Source organism: Diabrotica undecimpunctata, chromosome 9 (genome assembly GCF_040954645.1).
Source record: "Diabrotica undecimpunctata isolate CICGRU chromosome 9, icDiaUnde3, whole genome shotgun sequence".
NCBI classification, from domain to species: Eukaryota; Metazoa; Arthropoda; class Insecta; order Coleoptera; family Chrysomelidae; genus Diabrotica; species Diabrotica undecimpunctata.
The window spans coordinates 125,986,095-126,002,475 of NC_092811.1; the positions used below are offsets into that span (position 1 = coordinate 125,986,095).

General features: G+C 32.4%; 1 protein-coding gene across 2 annotated transcripts in view; it reads right to left on the reverse strand.

Annotated features, from left to right (window-relative positions):
• Window positions 1-16,381, reverse strand: part of LOC140449994 (lysosomal aspartic protease-like) — a 37,375-nt gene that overhangs the window by 6,013 nt on the left and 14,981 nt on the right. For both annotated transcript variants that reach the window (XM_072543412.1, XM_072543411.1), the window contains exons 5-7: window positions 14,142-14,260; window positions 9,433-9,623; window positions 2,461-2,689 (exon numbers count right to left, since the gene is read on the reverse strand). In XM_072543412.1, coding sequence (XP_072399513.1) covers window positions 2,461-2,689; window positions 9,433-9,623; window positions 14,142-14,260 — 539 coding nt within the window. The remainder of the gene's footprint in view (window positions 1-2,460; window positions 2,690-9,432; window positions 9,624-14,141; window positions 14,261-16,381) is intronic.

The following is a 16,381-nucleotide window of genomic DNA, read 5'->3' on the forward strand; positions in this document are numbered from 1 at the left end:
GTTAATTTGTTAATATAAACAAATTTTTTAATAAACAAGATAATATTTTTGCCAACACACCACAACAGTCTTACACGTATAATAAAAAATTTTATTACGTACTTTTGTAAAAAATCTTTTAAAATATAGTGGCATATTTTAATAATTATAATTTTAATTTTAACTTGTGATGGCTTAGATAAACACTTATTTATCTAAGCCATCATTTTAACAACATTTTTAACATTTCAATATATCTTTGGCACCAGTAGAACACCTCCAACAAATAATACTTCTACTCAATAGGAGGTTAAAACACAAAAACTACATTCTTCAAAGAGTGTAGCATATATGAATTCCTTATAACTATCGAATATTTAATGTACAAGATTTATTTGGTACGGTCCTGGCTATGTATAAAATTCCTTTAGTTTTTGTTTGTTTGCTACGCATTCAAGAGAAATTGTAACTGCGTGGTTAAATAATTGTCATAAAACGTTTTAACTTCTACGATTTTCAAAGCCAAGCACCCTTAAGGTCCATAATTAGGGGAGTGAGAAGGCCAGACGAGAGTCAAGTCGAGATCAAGTTAAGTTGGGTTTGAAATTCGGAAGAATTAGCCTGTGAGTGTAGTCTTCAAAAAGCCGGAATTTTTTTTGTAAAAAGTGAATTTTACTCAAAAATGCGATCTGACAGTTTTTTGTTAAGTTAATCATCGATTTATCTGAGGGATTTTTAAGACGGCATTTCCAAAAATGTAAGAGGTCTGTATGGTTTCAAGCAGGAGCGTTTGAGAGGCCGAGGTTTGAAGATTGCAGTCTTGTGTCATCCAGGTAATCCGAAGCCCGAATCCAGTGTCCAACTTCCAAACATCATCTATTTGTGTTCCTTGGTCATTTCAGACTAATTTGCAGCTTGAGTGAGACACAGGTGTATATTATTTTTTAATGTTTTTGATCCAGTTCTTGAAAAAAATACATTAGCCAGAGTAATATAAGGTACTTTTTGTTAAAATTTTACTCGTACTAAGTAAAAATAGACATTTTCACGAATAAAAAATTTGATTTCATGAAAAACTAAAAAATTATAATAAATAAAATTATAAGTTTTATGGATTGGCTAATTGTCATATTATTCTTCTTTTAAATGCAAATAATTTTAAAAATTTAATTAATATTTCAGAAAGTTTTGATATTTCATTTTGACATATGACAGTTAGTATTATCCTCTTCGGACATTTGGTACATAACCATAAATTTGATTTGTTTGAATTTGAAGGTTAACCTCAATCTAAACTCCTTGGAAAAATCTAGATATTTGCATTTTAATAATCATTTACATTCCTATAGTGCCCCCAACGTCTGGAGTTTGTTGTAAACTGTTACAAATAGCACCATTGTAAGTTTGTTTTTAAATCTTATTATTATTTTTAATAACTGTTTATGGTGAAGTAATAATAAATATGTAATGTTTCTCTCTAAACCAAGTGTAGAATTATTCCGTTTAAAAAGATTTTCACCTGTTTAATATTTTTTTTAGAAAAGAAAAGCCTTTCTTTCCATCCAGCAAGAAGATTCTTGTAAACGGCGTCCTTTTCAACTAGTTTAGGAACCTTCTTGTGTGTGTTGGTCCGGAAATCTATATAAGTATTTTTTTGATTAATTTTTTTGTAGTTACCCCTCCTAGTCATTCTTTTATTCACCTACTTACGACCCAGATCTCCAACCAGTAATTGTTCTGTCTCCACTTTCAACCCCCTATAAGTAATACCCAATGTGGTAGGCAAATTATAACCGCTACAAGATAGATAACTGGTCATTGAAAGATTTTATGGTGGCTCAACTAACTAATACAACAATAGGTTGATATGCCCCTTATACTGTAATCCATAGTTTTCTTTGTGACTCCATGAAAGTAATGCCACGTGCGACCCGCACTGATGGGCAACAAGACAAAGAAATTGATAATAGTATTGGTATTTCAGAACTGGATTGCACAGTGATAGAAAATCACGTGAATACAATTTTTCGTCCATTTGGCTTTTACAATTACAATAAACAAATCGCAGGGTCATTTTTTGACAGTTTACAGACTCAACTTGAAGTTTTTATGTTTCGGTACATTTCGCAAAAAACGTTATCGTTTTATATTTACTCACATCAAAAAAAAGGATCAAAAATGCTGTTTTTGATAAAGCATTAAATTAATTGAACTTTTTTAGTACATATTGTTTTTGGGTAGTTTTGTTGGTTGTCTGTTAATTTTTAATTGAACAGTTTTAGTGTTATCTTCACAATATTTGGTTTTATTTGTTTTTGTTAGTTTAATTTAAAAATACTTGTATCAATGTATTAGATTATTACTTATTTTATACCCGCGTCCTGAGGTAAAACTATTCACAACTGTAACATCTACTAGTTTGTGGGAAGAAGAAGCATTTGGGCGTTATATTATATGTAAAAATAAATAAATGATATTTACGTTGTTAATATTTTTAATATCCTCGGCTGGTCCATAGATAAGAGTAGTACCAGTATCTATAATTGTTTCGCATCCATCTTGACACAGTTCATGATTGCCTACAGAAATACCGTCTGCAGTTACTTGCCAATAACTTTTTTTTGATACTGGTACATAGGTGAACTCTCCTTTGTAATACTTTGGATCTGATCCACCTAGCAGCAGTTCTCCTTTATCGCCATTGTCAGCTCTGAAAAATAGAAAAGTAATGAGAAATCTCGGCTTAAATGTCATTAATTGGTAATTTGGGGCTAACTACCAACTATACAATAAACTTTACATAACTTTTATACAATAACTTTTTCATGGTGATAACTACTTAACCATGAAATAAATATTGGCAAATGGAGGTTCGAGGTTATAGTCTAGTACGGATTTCCTCCAGATTAGGGAAAACATTTTTAAACTATTGCTGTACAAGCTTCGTTGTATGTGTTATCAGTAGACTTCGGCAAATATGCATATTGCATATTTTGCATATTGTGCATATTTTATGCAAATATTTCATATTTTGGCATATTTGTATAAAAGTTTGCATAAAGTGCAAAAAAGTTCAGATTTTTATACTGTATTTGAAAATTTTTAAACATACCAATTTATTTCAATTCTTGTATAAAATGTTGTAGTCATTTTAATCAAGAAATGATCTAAGTACGTAATCTCTACAGGTACAAAACATTTACAATTTCAAAGAAGATCAATTTCAGTAGCCCTCAACATTCTTAGAAAGTCTCGGTCACTGAGGCATTCAGTTATTGGATAATCGCTAAGGGTTCGCTCATTTGCATTTTATGATCTAATCCCCAAATCTATCTACAATTTATTGTATCTTAACAGCAGGTAAACGGCTAATAGTTTTGTTCCTAATTTAGGGATTTTCCAAAATCTCCCAGTTTATTGAATTAGGTACCTAAACATTTCTAATTTGATGCTCAGATTTGTAAATCATTTTTGTTTTGATATTCAAAGCGTAAACACTCGTTGTGCGTAACAAAAAGGAAGATTGTGATTTTATAATGCCTAAAACAACCAGTGCTTCAACTTGGATTAAACCTTATAAAGAGCTGTCTATGGATATGGGAAAAATCTACTGTTCAGTCTGTGGCAAAATTGTAAGTATCTAATATTTTCTATTAAATATCTAATATTTCATACATACAGGGTGTTTGCAAATGACACTTACAACGTTTGACTGTAGATATTTCTCGAAAAATTGAACAAAACGATATAGTTAATGAGGGGTCAAACTTATTTACTTTTCGAGATACAGGGTGTTAAAATTAAAAAAAATTAAATTCTTTTAGTTAATAACAACAATAACTTTAAAACCAATAAACGTATTTACTTGAAATTTAGTACTCGTAGGTTGTTTTTAAATGAAAAATAGCTTCCTTTAGTGAGAAAAAATTGTCCATGGTACAATACAATGGTGTGTATTTAGAAAAATTTGTCACCTTTACTTTTTTTTATGAAGTCAGCTATTCTAAAACACAATTATTTTTATTGTAATTGAATTAACAAAAAAAAAACTTTTGTTGAATTTTAAAATAAGTTATATGATGTACTAATGGTTAGTAACAAAAACTAATTTGTGGATTAATACTGCATTTAAAACACTTAGTGAGTGTTTTTTTTTCCAAACCAGTTATTTGATTAACCAAAAACACCTTGTATATTTTTATATTTTAAAGGTTGGGTTAAAATAAAGGTTTTTATTTTTATTTATAGATAGCATGTGAGAAGAAATTTCAGATAGACCAACATGTGAGAACTGCTTCACACATTGCAAAAAAAGGAACAATAGGAGGAAAACATCAAACTTCAATGGCTAAATGTTTCCAATCTACTTCAAAAAAATTAGATGAGCAAGAAACTTTTAATGAAGACTTGTGTCGCGCATTAGTGTCTGCAAACATACCGCTTTCAAAATTAGCAAATGTAAATTTAAGTTCGTTTCTAAAAAAATATTGCAAACTTAATGTTCCAAGTGATCGGTCTCTAAGAAGAAATAATGTGAACGGGCTATACTCGTCGGTGTTAATTAATATTAAGGAAGAAATTGCAGATAATTATTTTTACATATCTATAGACGAAACCACTGATTCCTCAGGAAAGTATATTGCTCATTTATTGATTGGTGTTCTTAAAGAAGATACCTTACCAAAATCTCATCTTATTTCATGCCAGCAACTTGAGAAAACAAATGCTTTAACAATTTCGCGTTTTATACAAGAAACATTAGCAATTTTTTTTCTTCCGACAGCTATTCCTTCTAATAAATTACTGCTTATTTTATCGGATGCTGCTCCTTATATGGTGAAAGCAGGACAAAATTTAAAAATATTTTTCCCAGATTTAATACATGTTACTTGTGTAGCGCATGGATTAAACAGAGTTGCAGAGGAAATACGAAAAAAGTTTCCTCTTGTAAATACCATGATATCCAGTGTCAAAAAAGTATTTCTTAAATCTCCTATAAGAATTCAACTTTATAAAGAAATGCTACCTAACATTCCTCTTCCACCACAACCTATTTTAACGCGATGGGGAACATGGTTAGAAGCAGCTAATTTTTATGCAGATCATTTTGTTAAAATAAAGAACATAATTGATACGTTAACAGATGAAAGTTCCCAATCTCTTTTGGATTCTAAACAAACTTTTCAGAGTAACTTGCTTCAACAAGAACTTTCATTTATAAAATCAAATTTTAGTTTTGTTCAAAAAACAATTACTCAGTTAGAATCACCAAAACTGTCATTGTTCGAAAGTACAGCATTAACAAAAGAATTTGCGTCATGTTGTCGGAACGTTAGAGGTAATATTGGAAAAGATATTTTAAAAAAATTTGAAGCTACTATGGAAAAAAATAAAGGTTACCATATTCTTTCTGAAGTAGTCAGTGTTCTAGCTGGAAATATTTCGGAAACAATTAATTTAGAACCAAATGTTTTGGTTAGTTTGAAAAATGCTCCCGTTACATCAGTTGATGTTGAACGAAGTTTTTCCATATATAAATATATGTACTCAGACAGAAGCCACAAGTTTTTGTTAGAAAATTTTGAACACCACTTGGTCATTTATTGTTACCATAATTCTAAATAAGTTTATTCATACTTAAAAATGATGTAGTTACTTAAAATAAATGTAAATCTTAATGAATAGTAGGAAATATTTAGTTATGTACACTTTTTTTTTAAATAAAATTGTTACTATTTTACGATTTTTTTATTTATTTGTATGCATATTTTGTAAAATATTTGCATATTTTCGGGTAAACACGTGCATATTTATGCGCATACTTTCTACATTTTTATTTGCATATTTGCCGAAGTCTAGTGATAACTACTTAACCATGAAAATAAATATTGGCAGATGGAGGTTCGAGGTTATAGTCTAGTACGGATTTCCTCCAGATTGGGGAAAACATTTTTAAACTATTCCTGTTAAAGCTTCGGTTTATGTGTTATCAGCATTGATTCTATCTTGAATGATACAACTTTATATGCGTCCAAAATAATACAAATATTTCTGTAGTATTTGTTTAATCAATGAATTTTGAGTATTTTGAGTTGTTCTGGTGTTGATAAAATCCAATATATTTTAACATCTGGCAGTACACCCACCCACATTTCAAAAGCCTGTATTTTATTTTTACCTGCTACTCTCAAAGTCCATGTTTCGGATGCATATGTGACCATAAGAAAAATTACCGCTCTTGTCAGCCTTAATTTTGTGCTTCTTTGTGTAGCATTTTTAATTTGTTTCGTATGTATTGAAATCACCTCGTATCTGTTAAAACACCGAAATAGTATTTCAATCCTTTTTGCATCGCTGGAATTGATAATAAACATGATAATAAACATTTTAAAGTTTGTTTATATATCACAGATGCGTATTTTCTTGGTATTCTGTTGATCAAAGCCGCTTTAAGATATTTTTCGTCTTCAAATAAACAAAATATTCCCATTTATGCTTTGTTTATACAGGTAAGGCCGGCCGCTGTTAAAGGCGTTTAGTTTTATTGGAGTCCGAATTTTTCTTTAAATTCGTAAATTTTTTTTTTTTGTTTTTCGACTTTTTTTATGGGAAAATGTATAGTATTGTGGCAGTTAATTATGCAGTAAGTAAAATTAAGCAAGGTTGGAGAGAATCTTGGTTAAGACAACACGCGGCGAGTGTCGGCGTTAAGAAGCCGGCAAATCTGTTAAAAAAAGGTGAATTGTACTCAATGTAATGTGTCAATTTTGAACGAGTAATTACTGTGTCTTATTTTCCATGCCTTCTATGATCTGAGATATTTGTAAAACGGCGTTTACAATAACTTTGAAGGATAACCATATGTTGTCATTGTGTCCAGTTGCATTCCAGTTGTATTTCAGTTTTTAAGAAGCCAAATGTCAAATTTTGCGTCCCACTGAACAGCTTCCATTCTCATTTTGTTTGTCCCAGGTCATCAGTTGGATATGCATCTGTTTGTCTTTGCAGTATAAGTCCAGTCCCAACCCCAGAAATATAAAAGGAAAAGTAACATTTAGTGAAATCCAGGTAACTTTTTTTGTTGAACTTTTACATTAAAAATAGACCGATAATTAAAATTAGAAATGTTAGGGTGTGGCCTACCTGTCATATCAATTGTTCTCAAGTTTTAAAATTTAGTGTTGACATCTGAAAGCTAGTTTTATTTTTGACATTTGGTAAATACCTAATCATAAATTGAGTTCTTTGTTTTTGTTTTGTTTTTTACATAAATTTAACCTTTATGTATACATATAGTCTCATATAAAAAGATATTTTTTATTTGTAATCATTTATTCTTGCTACAAAATATCGCCCATTAACAATTGTGGATATCTACGCAATTTAAGAGAAAGATACAAATCCCGAATAAATCTATTCAGAAATCAAGAAGGGCAAATAACCAGTGATCCAAAAGAAATAAAATCAGTCTGGAAAACATATTTCCAAACTCTTTTAGGGACACAAGAAAATGAAGAGCATATGGACATGTATCACAATGAGGGAGACACAAAAAATATAGAACCCCCAACGATGGAAAAGGTAAAACAGACAATACGAGCACAAAAGAATAATAGGGCTCCAGGTATTGACAAAGTCCCCCCTGAGCTATATAAATTAGATGGCGGTCACCTAGTAGGACAAATGTATATGCTCATGAACAAGATTTGGAATGATGAAAAGATCCCTATTGATTGGAAAACCGGAATTATATGCCCAATCTATAAAAAAGGGGATAAACTGAAATGCGAAAATTATCGCGGCATAACCCTCTTGTGCACGGTATACAAAATTTTTACTTACATACTAAACAAGCGACTCCAACAACTAACTGAAAATATTGTCGGGGATTATCAAACCATTTTCCGACAAAGAAGATCTACAACTGACCAACTATTCACAGTGAAACAAATTTTAAACAAATCGTGAGCATACGACATTAATATCCCCCAAAAATACATCCGACCAACAATGGATTCCTCAATAGCAACTGTCAGAGTCCAAAATAAGCTCACTGAAAACTTTACAATAGTCCACGGATTAAAGCAAGGAGACGGACTGGCACCGACACTATTCAACCTGACCTTGGTATGTGATAAGACAGCTGAATATAGGAAGAGGTAATCTCCTAACAAATAAATCAATACAGATTGCCGCCTATGCCGATAATATCAGCATCATGTCTCGCAGAACAGAAAAAGCGGCAGAAATATATTCACAATTTAAAACAAAGGCCAAAGAGACCGGACTAAAAATAAATATTCAAAAGACAAAAAAGTTAACACAGGTAAGAGCTAGGGGAAGCAGACGCAAAGTTGAATTAGAGGACGATATTAAAACGGTAGAAAGTTTCACATATTTAGGAGTTGCATTAAACACGGGTGAAACAGAAGAACCAGAAATCCAAAGAAGAATAGTAAAGGGAAACAAAGCTTATTTTTCACTCGATCGTGTGTTCCGCTCCAAAAACACACACTGGAGATCGAAAATCAGGGTCTACAAAACTATTATCAGACCAATAGTATGTTATGCGTGCGAGACATGGGTGATGACAGAAGAGAAAAAAAGAAAACTGGAAGTCTTCGAAAGAAAAGTCCTAAGAAAGATATTTGGACCTATTAACAAAAACGAAATATGGAGATCTAGGTACAACCATGACTCTACCAACTGTTCAAAGAAACACCGATCTCAGAATTCGTTAAACTTCAGATACTTCGCTGGGCTGGTCATGTAGTAAGAATGGAGACAGAAAGATTGCCGAAAAGAGCCTTAGATAGTAAAATGCAGGGCGAAAGACCAAAAGGAAGGCCACGGAAAAGATGGGAGGATGAAGTGGCAGCGCAAAATTTGCTAGACGTAAGAACCTGCAGAAAATCGGCGCTGGACCGACAAGGTTGGAGTCAAAGTTTGGAGGAGGCCAAGGACCGATTTGGGCTGTAGCGCCATTGGAGAGAGATAGAGAGAGAGAGAGAGAAGAATTGTAAGTTCCTCATGTATACTAAATCTAGTAAGTTTGTTTTTTGTATTTTATTATTACTATTTATATTAAATTATATATATTTATAAATGTGTAATTTTTTCCCTAAACCATTTTGTTAATTTTTTCTAACCCCTTTTTGTGTTTTTAGGAAGGATTCTTCTAAGCGGCGTCCATTTTAAATAGCTTGAGAACCTTCTTGTGTTTTTTGTTTGTTCCACGAGATTTATGTAAGCGTTTTTGTTTTATTTTTTTTTTAGTTACCCCAATCAAGTCCATGACCCCAGCTCTCCAAATAAACCCTGAGTAGCCGTTCGCACACGTTTCGCTTTGTTTTGCTTACCCTATCTCTAACCCCATAGTTTCTGTCCCCAATTTTTAACCCCTTATAGTAATACCCTAGATGGTAGGCAAAATACTAGTTGTTATATACTTACTGACTCAAATAAAACGAAAACACTGGTTTGTCCAGTAAACCTTGTTTAATCATATTTTCAAACACTGTAGGAATTTTTTGAGATGACGATTCTGGATAAGATAATCCTAAAATACCATCGGATAAACCATCCAATTCGATTTCTTTAGTTGCTTCAGCGAAAATTTGATTTTTTACGACTAATCCGCCAACCTGAAATATCAATATTTTAGATAAGTTAACCACATTTTTATTCGTTTCAACTAACGTTGCTGTGTTTTTCAGTAGCAAATAATAAAAGAATGATAAAAAGGTTGCTGCTTTGAGCACATATTCATAAATGTTAGGGACTACTCACAATGCGTGTTAAGTTGTAAATTTCTATTAAGATATTTTTATTAAATAGATAAGGAGTGGCCAAACTTTCTTAACAGTGTGCCACTACCTGTTTACGAAAAGTTAGTCGTGCCACCAAAAATTTTCTAACAAAAAATTCAATAGGTAGGTGGAATTTATACGAAATAACAAAAAATATATGTAGCTACAATAGTATATTATTCCACGAGCATGTAATGATGGCTATTACTCACGATGATGAAGTTTGCGACACGAGCGAAAGCGAGTGTCGTAATTCATCAGAGTGAGTAATAGCCATTACATGCGAGTAGAATACTATACTTTTTCTACGAGCTTTTTTTTTATTTTAAATAGTAAAAAAATATAATTATCAACTACTCGAGATTGTTTATTACTAGTAGTACAGTACATGTTTATGGTTAATGTGGTTAATGTGGCTTGTGAATCTGAATTTTCTTAATTAAATCTTGAATGTTGGGGTCAATTTTTGTTACAGCTAATAAAATTAGATTTTTCAAATGATTATTGGTTAATTTTGAACGATATTGTAATTTAATAACATTCATAATTGAAAACATTTCTTCACAAACATACGTCGAACCAAAACGACAACAATACCACCAAGCAAAATTGTGAAGATATGGAAAATCAGCTGTGGAAACGTATTTCCAAAATTCAATATAATTTGAATTACTTGTACTTAAAACAATCTCGTTATGTTTATTTTTCAACAAATTATTACTTTGCAAATCTATTATTTCCATTTGGAATTCCGGCGGATAATTTTCAACGTCTTTAAGTGAAATTAAAAATGGATTTGTGAAAAGTTTAATATTTTTATTTTCCTCCTGGAAATCCTGAAATCTCGTAATAAATAAGCTTTGAAGACTTGACATTAAATTTTTATACTTATCGTAATTTGGAACATTATTTAATTTGATGGCTAATTCCTTCATGAATTTAAAATGAGTGAGTTTTTTTTTTTTTCATTAAAATCTGAATAAAAAAGTGATAGTTTGTTTTTGAACGAGCTTACGTGGCTAACTGAAGTTGGAAAAATACAATATTTCCCTTGTAATCTTAAATTTAATATGTTCAAATGTCCCATTACGTCCGCAAGGAAAGCTTAATCCCATAGCCAGTCTTCATTTTTCAACAGAGAGCACTCGTTTGGCAATTTCTCATTTTCCTCCAAAAATTGCAAAACACACTCTTACAAATTCCAAAATCTTGCCAGTGCATTCCCTTTGGAGAACCATCGAACACTGCAATAAAGAAGTAATTCACCTGCCTCCTCCGTTTCTTCCTGAAAAAGTTCTCGGAATCGTGGTCCATTACTAGCTCGAGCATGTATTTTATTGATACACCGTGATAGAGGCTCAATGACCGAGGATAGATCGATGTCCTTGGCACATAACGCTTCTTGGTGGATTATAAAATGGAATTTGAAAACATTTCTTCTTAAAAAGTTTTTAAATAGCGTTGCAAATCCTTTGATTCGACCAATTATGAAAGGCGCTCTATACAATTTCGACCACTCCACTTTGCTACCTTTAATAACATTTTTCACTTGATTCAAGACATCCTGTCCTGTTGTGGAGACCAGTTGGCGCAAATCTAATAGCTCCTCCACGACATCGAAACTATCTGTCACGAAGCGTACAAATATGCTCAACTGCGCATTAGCTGTGATGTCACAGCGTTTATTCAAAGCTAGAGAAAAATATTTGCAGTCTTGTAGTCCAGCGATAATTTGTGTTTCAAGATCCTAGCCCATATCATCAATTCGGCGTATGACGGTGTTTCTGGACAAAGAGATTTGGTCCACCATGTTTTATGTTTGAATCTGATCAAATATTAGTAAACTATTTTTAATTACCTCTTCTCTGTCGGAATATGGCTTTTTCTTGCGTGCTAATAACAGCGAGAGTTCGTATAAAGTCTTCACCTTTGTTTCCATTTCATTAGTTCTTTTTTGGAACAAAGATTGTTGCCTGGCTAAAGATTTTTATTCTTGGCGATGAATTCGGTTCGTAGGCGTGATCCAACAGGATAATTGTTGGTGAAATCGTCATGAACTTGCTTATAATGGCGCTCCAGATTAAATTTTTTTGGAACTGCCATACAAATTCCACATATCAAAAAGCAAGGCTTGGAAGTGTTGTGATGAGTAAATAAGGATTGTTTTTCCCACTAAGTTTTAAATTCACGAATCGCGATATCGTCCTCATATTTACGTTTTGAAGTTGATGGCTTACTCGTGGTCATTTTAAAAGGAAATAAACTGTAACAACACTATCTCTCAAGGCAAACAGACTTGAAGCGTCTCGCACAAAAGTTGAGAATCAACTGAGAACTGAGTCAACCGGGCATCGACCATCGACCAAACGATGAATAACGTGAACGTGTCTAGCGCGAGGCAGTGGCGTACAATAAAAGAGTGGCGGAGAATAAAAGACGATTTTTTAATTTTTTGCTAAGTTAATTTTTTTTTCTATTTTTCCAAAAAGTCCTCGCATGCCACTTCTAAGATACCGCCGTGCCACACCGTGGCACCCGTGCCATGGTTTGCCCACCCCTGAAATAGATGATCTATGTAAGCCAATATGTATACAACGAAAAAGCTTCCATTTTATAGTTTGGGAGGTATTGGATTACGGTATTTTATTTATTGTTATGGTTTAAATTTATTAAAATCTAATCAAAAATGAAATTCACCGACCGATAACGTCGTTTTATCCTATAAATAGAAATATTAGATTTGTAAAATTTAAATATTTGAACGAGTAATGGTTTTTCTAATTCAGTAGAAAGTAAGCAGATAGGAGAATAAATATTTGTACGATAAAATATGATAACAATAGAGGCTTTCTCATAAACGATTATTGTTAATAGCCCAAAGAATGCAATTTTAGAATATAAGGTTTAAGTCTTTTGTTTACAAACAAATTGGATAAAGAATTAGAAAGTTTTGCGGTTAGGGATAAGTATATTATAACCGAAGTAGTATTAGGTGTATTGTCTCTAGAAACTTGGAACCAAAAAAAAAGATCTTATTTATGTAAAATTAATTTGAAAATATCAAGGTTAGGTGATATCATAATAGCATTGAAATTATATTTGACAAGTCACAGATTTGTCACAATTTGATTGGTCGAAAGGGATGGCGTGGTATGTAGGATGAGTGTGTCTGATTGGTAAAAAGGAGGAGGGATTGAAGTAAAGGAAGATGTTTTGCCCGGTAAAAGAAAGACTACTGTGATTTGAACGTCGGAAGAAGCAAGTTGTTTTTGTTCCATATCCTGCAGTGAAAGTTAGCAGAGTTATTGTTAAATAATAATTGTGAAAGATGTTTGGTGTCTGTGGAACGAGCCCCAAGGATTAGTAGTAGTGGTACAACGAAAGTATATCCTGTAATAAAGAAACAGCTGTGTAGTATATTTGTGAAAATTCGATTAAGTGAAAATCCTTTCGACTAGAAAGAAATTGGGTTCCTGTGAGATAGGAGTTTGGTCCAGGTGCTTTTGGAAAGACTGTTATACACTGCGGCAATAGTGTATGCGAGAGACGTTGACAAGCAGGGGAAATAGCAGGCGTGTGTAAAGCAACTGAGAGTATGAGCATATCACAGTCGTAAAAAGAAAAGGAGCCAGTAGAGAATTATTGGAAATAAAAGGTTAATTTGTCATAAAATAAACAAAGCCTTGCAACCACGATCATAACTAGATTATAATTAATTTGATTTGTGTTTAAAACTTTATTCAGTGATTTCATTTCACAATAAATATAATTTTTTAATTCAGAAATAAAAAAATTAAAAAAAGTAATATTTCTTGAAAGAAAATTTTTGTCTTGATTTAATTTAAAAAAGGAAACACAGACAAGAGATCTTTTATTTGAATACAGTCCAAACAATTATTAATAATGTTTATAGGAATTTTAATAAATTTGTCATTTTAATTATACGGAATAGCGCATATGACATATATGATTTTGATTAATTGTAAAATTGTCATGACTTTTGGCTGATTTTTTTTTTATTCTTTTTTTTTAATTATTTAATAGTTTAGTATCACAAAATAATTTGGTTTAATTTATTTTTCTGTTGTCCATCTTTTTCTCAAAGGTAACCGCTTAAAGAATACTTTAAAGCCTTTTATTATAATTAACGATAAAAGGAGCTCTGAAATAAAATTTTAATTAAAATAAATTTTTTGGTTTTTGCAAAATTAAGAGTAAGGCATATTAAATTAATTAAACATAAAATTTCCAAAAAAATAGGTCCAAATTTGTAAATTATTATATATTTATAGCCCATTTATAGCACATTTCTACACATTTTAATTATTGTCACATACAAGATTTTTTACTCACCTCTACATTGTCTTCAGATAAAAAACCCTCTAATTCTCCTTCTCCGTACTTTATGTGGTAAGGTCTACCGTTCTCTAGATATGTTGAAGATTTGCTAGCATCGTATTGTGTATGGTTTACTGAAAATTATTAAATTTCTATTATAAATTAAATTAAATTACGTTATCCACTTATTCTACGCAAGAGAGATATCTCTAGGAATAATCAAAACGATCGAAAATATCTATCAAAGCAACACAATAAAAGTAAAAGAAGAAGAAGAACTAACTGACCCTATTAAAGCTGGCAATAAGATAAGATAGGGAGATTTCCTGAGTTCTCTTTTGTTCAACCTGATAATGGATGACATAATAAATAAGTAAAAACTAAGAAAAAGAATACTAAATGGGAGAAAACCAACTTCAAATATTCTGCTATGTAGACGATGAAATACTACTCTCTCAAAGTAAAGATGATTTACAACGTATCTCTGTATCTGTAGAGTAGGGAGGGCGAGTTAAGTTTCACAGCACTAAGGCCATAATTGACCCATTTTGCATCGTTCCAGGGAGCTGTCACCCTTAGCTCATTGACCATCTTGCCATTTCTAGGAAGGTAGACAAGTCACCAAGGGACATCTCTCGTATGTGAGCAGGTGTGAGCCAGGATTCGCTGAACGCGTACTCTCGTATTAACGATAACTCCGGGCATTCACATAGGACATGCTCTACAGTTTTGTCTTCTCGTTCACACTCCCTACATAAAGGTGTGTCTGCTAGAACCAGTGTGTGGAGGTGTTTGCTTAGTTGACAATGACCAGTTAAAAAACCAACTGTCGAACGTAGGTTTTTCCTGGTTACCTGGTTAGTAGGCTACTTAGTGTTACCCTGGCAAGTTAGCATTCTTGCCCTTCTTCCCATATTCTTACGGTTTGCGTATGGGAGTGACATTTGACAATTTCCTCGATTGGTGTAGTTGACCAATCAAAAAGATCCCCAGGTGCTAAGAGTCTTAGACCTGCCGCCTTCCTAGATAATTGGTCAGCAATGCGGTTGTCTTTATTCCTATTGTGTCCTTTAACCCACCTCAGGATGATGGTATTACCATCCGAAGCTTGGGTTAGTGACTTGTGACACTCCATTACTAAACCTGATGTGACACGTGGTCTATTCAAGGTTAGTAGCGCTTGTCTGCTATCTGCGCAGATGATTATAGTTTTTCCTGCTATACCTTTTTGGGTTATCTCTTTTGCGGTTATGGGGATACCAGCCAGTTCTATCTGAATTACGCTGGCATTTTAGCCCATACCCCACTTTATTCTTAGGTTCAGTGATCTGGAGTATATCCCGCATCCTGAACCATCTTTCATTTTAGAGCCATTGGTGTATATGCAATAGGCATTTGCCACATTTGTCTGCCTATACTGTCTTGTTTCGATTTTGTAGGGTTTGTTAAAGACAAACTTTGGTTTAATTGAGTCGCAGCCTGCCTGTAGCAGTGGTAGCGCATCCAGCTCTCCCCGAGAGAAACGAGTTCTCAATTGTCCATTCCTATATCAAGGTCCATTCCGCATCAATAATTTAGAGACCCATTATACCTAAATCTCATGTATACGCTATAAAATTTTTCAAAAACAACTATTTTTAAGTTCTTTTACATAAAAATTATTTTTATATTAATTGTTGTTTGTTTTCAGAAATAAAATGGATTTTTGTATTAACGTTGTTACTACTTTTCTTGAAATACTTCCTTTTTTAAATGTTTGGCAAAATAAAGAAAGTAGAATAATTTATGTTTTTGCAATTCAACTGAAACTTTATATTTAACCTCTGGTAATACCTTGATCTTGTAAAGTCATTTATGTAACCTGGAGGTAAAGGAGAAACTGCAAAAATGTATTAATAATAATCTCAAAATACTTCATAAAAAAGAAACATCTCAGCCAACGAACAACATAGATAAAAAATGGCAAAACGTAAAAATGGCGATAACAGGTCCTGTGAAGAAAATTCTGACTAAAGAAAAACCAAAAATAAAGCAAAGGTGGATGACTGATAAGATCCTTCTTCTCATGGACAATCGAAGAATAATGAAAGGAAAAAACGAACAAAGGTATAAACAAATACAGAAAGAAATCAAAATAGAAATCAGAATAGCAAAAGAAGATTTTTATAAAAGAAAATGTGAAGAAATAGAGCAATTGCATGCAAAACATGATATTTTTAATGTACATAAAAAAGTGAAAGAACTTGCAGGTACAC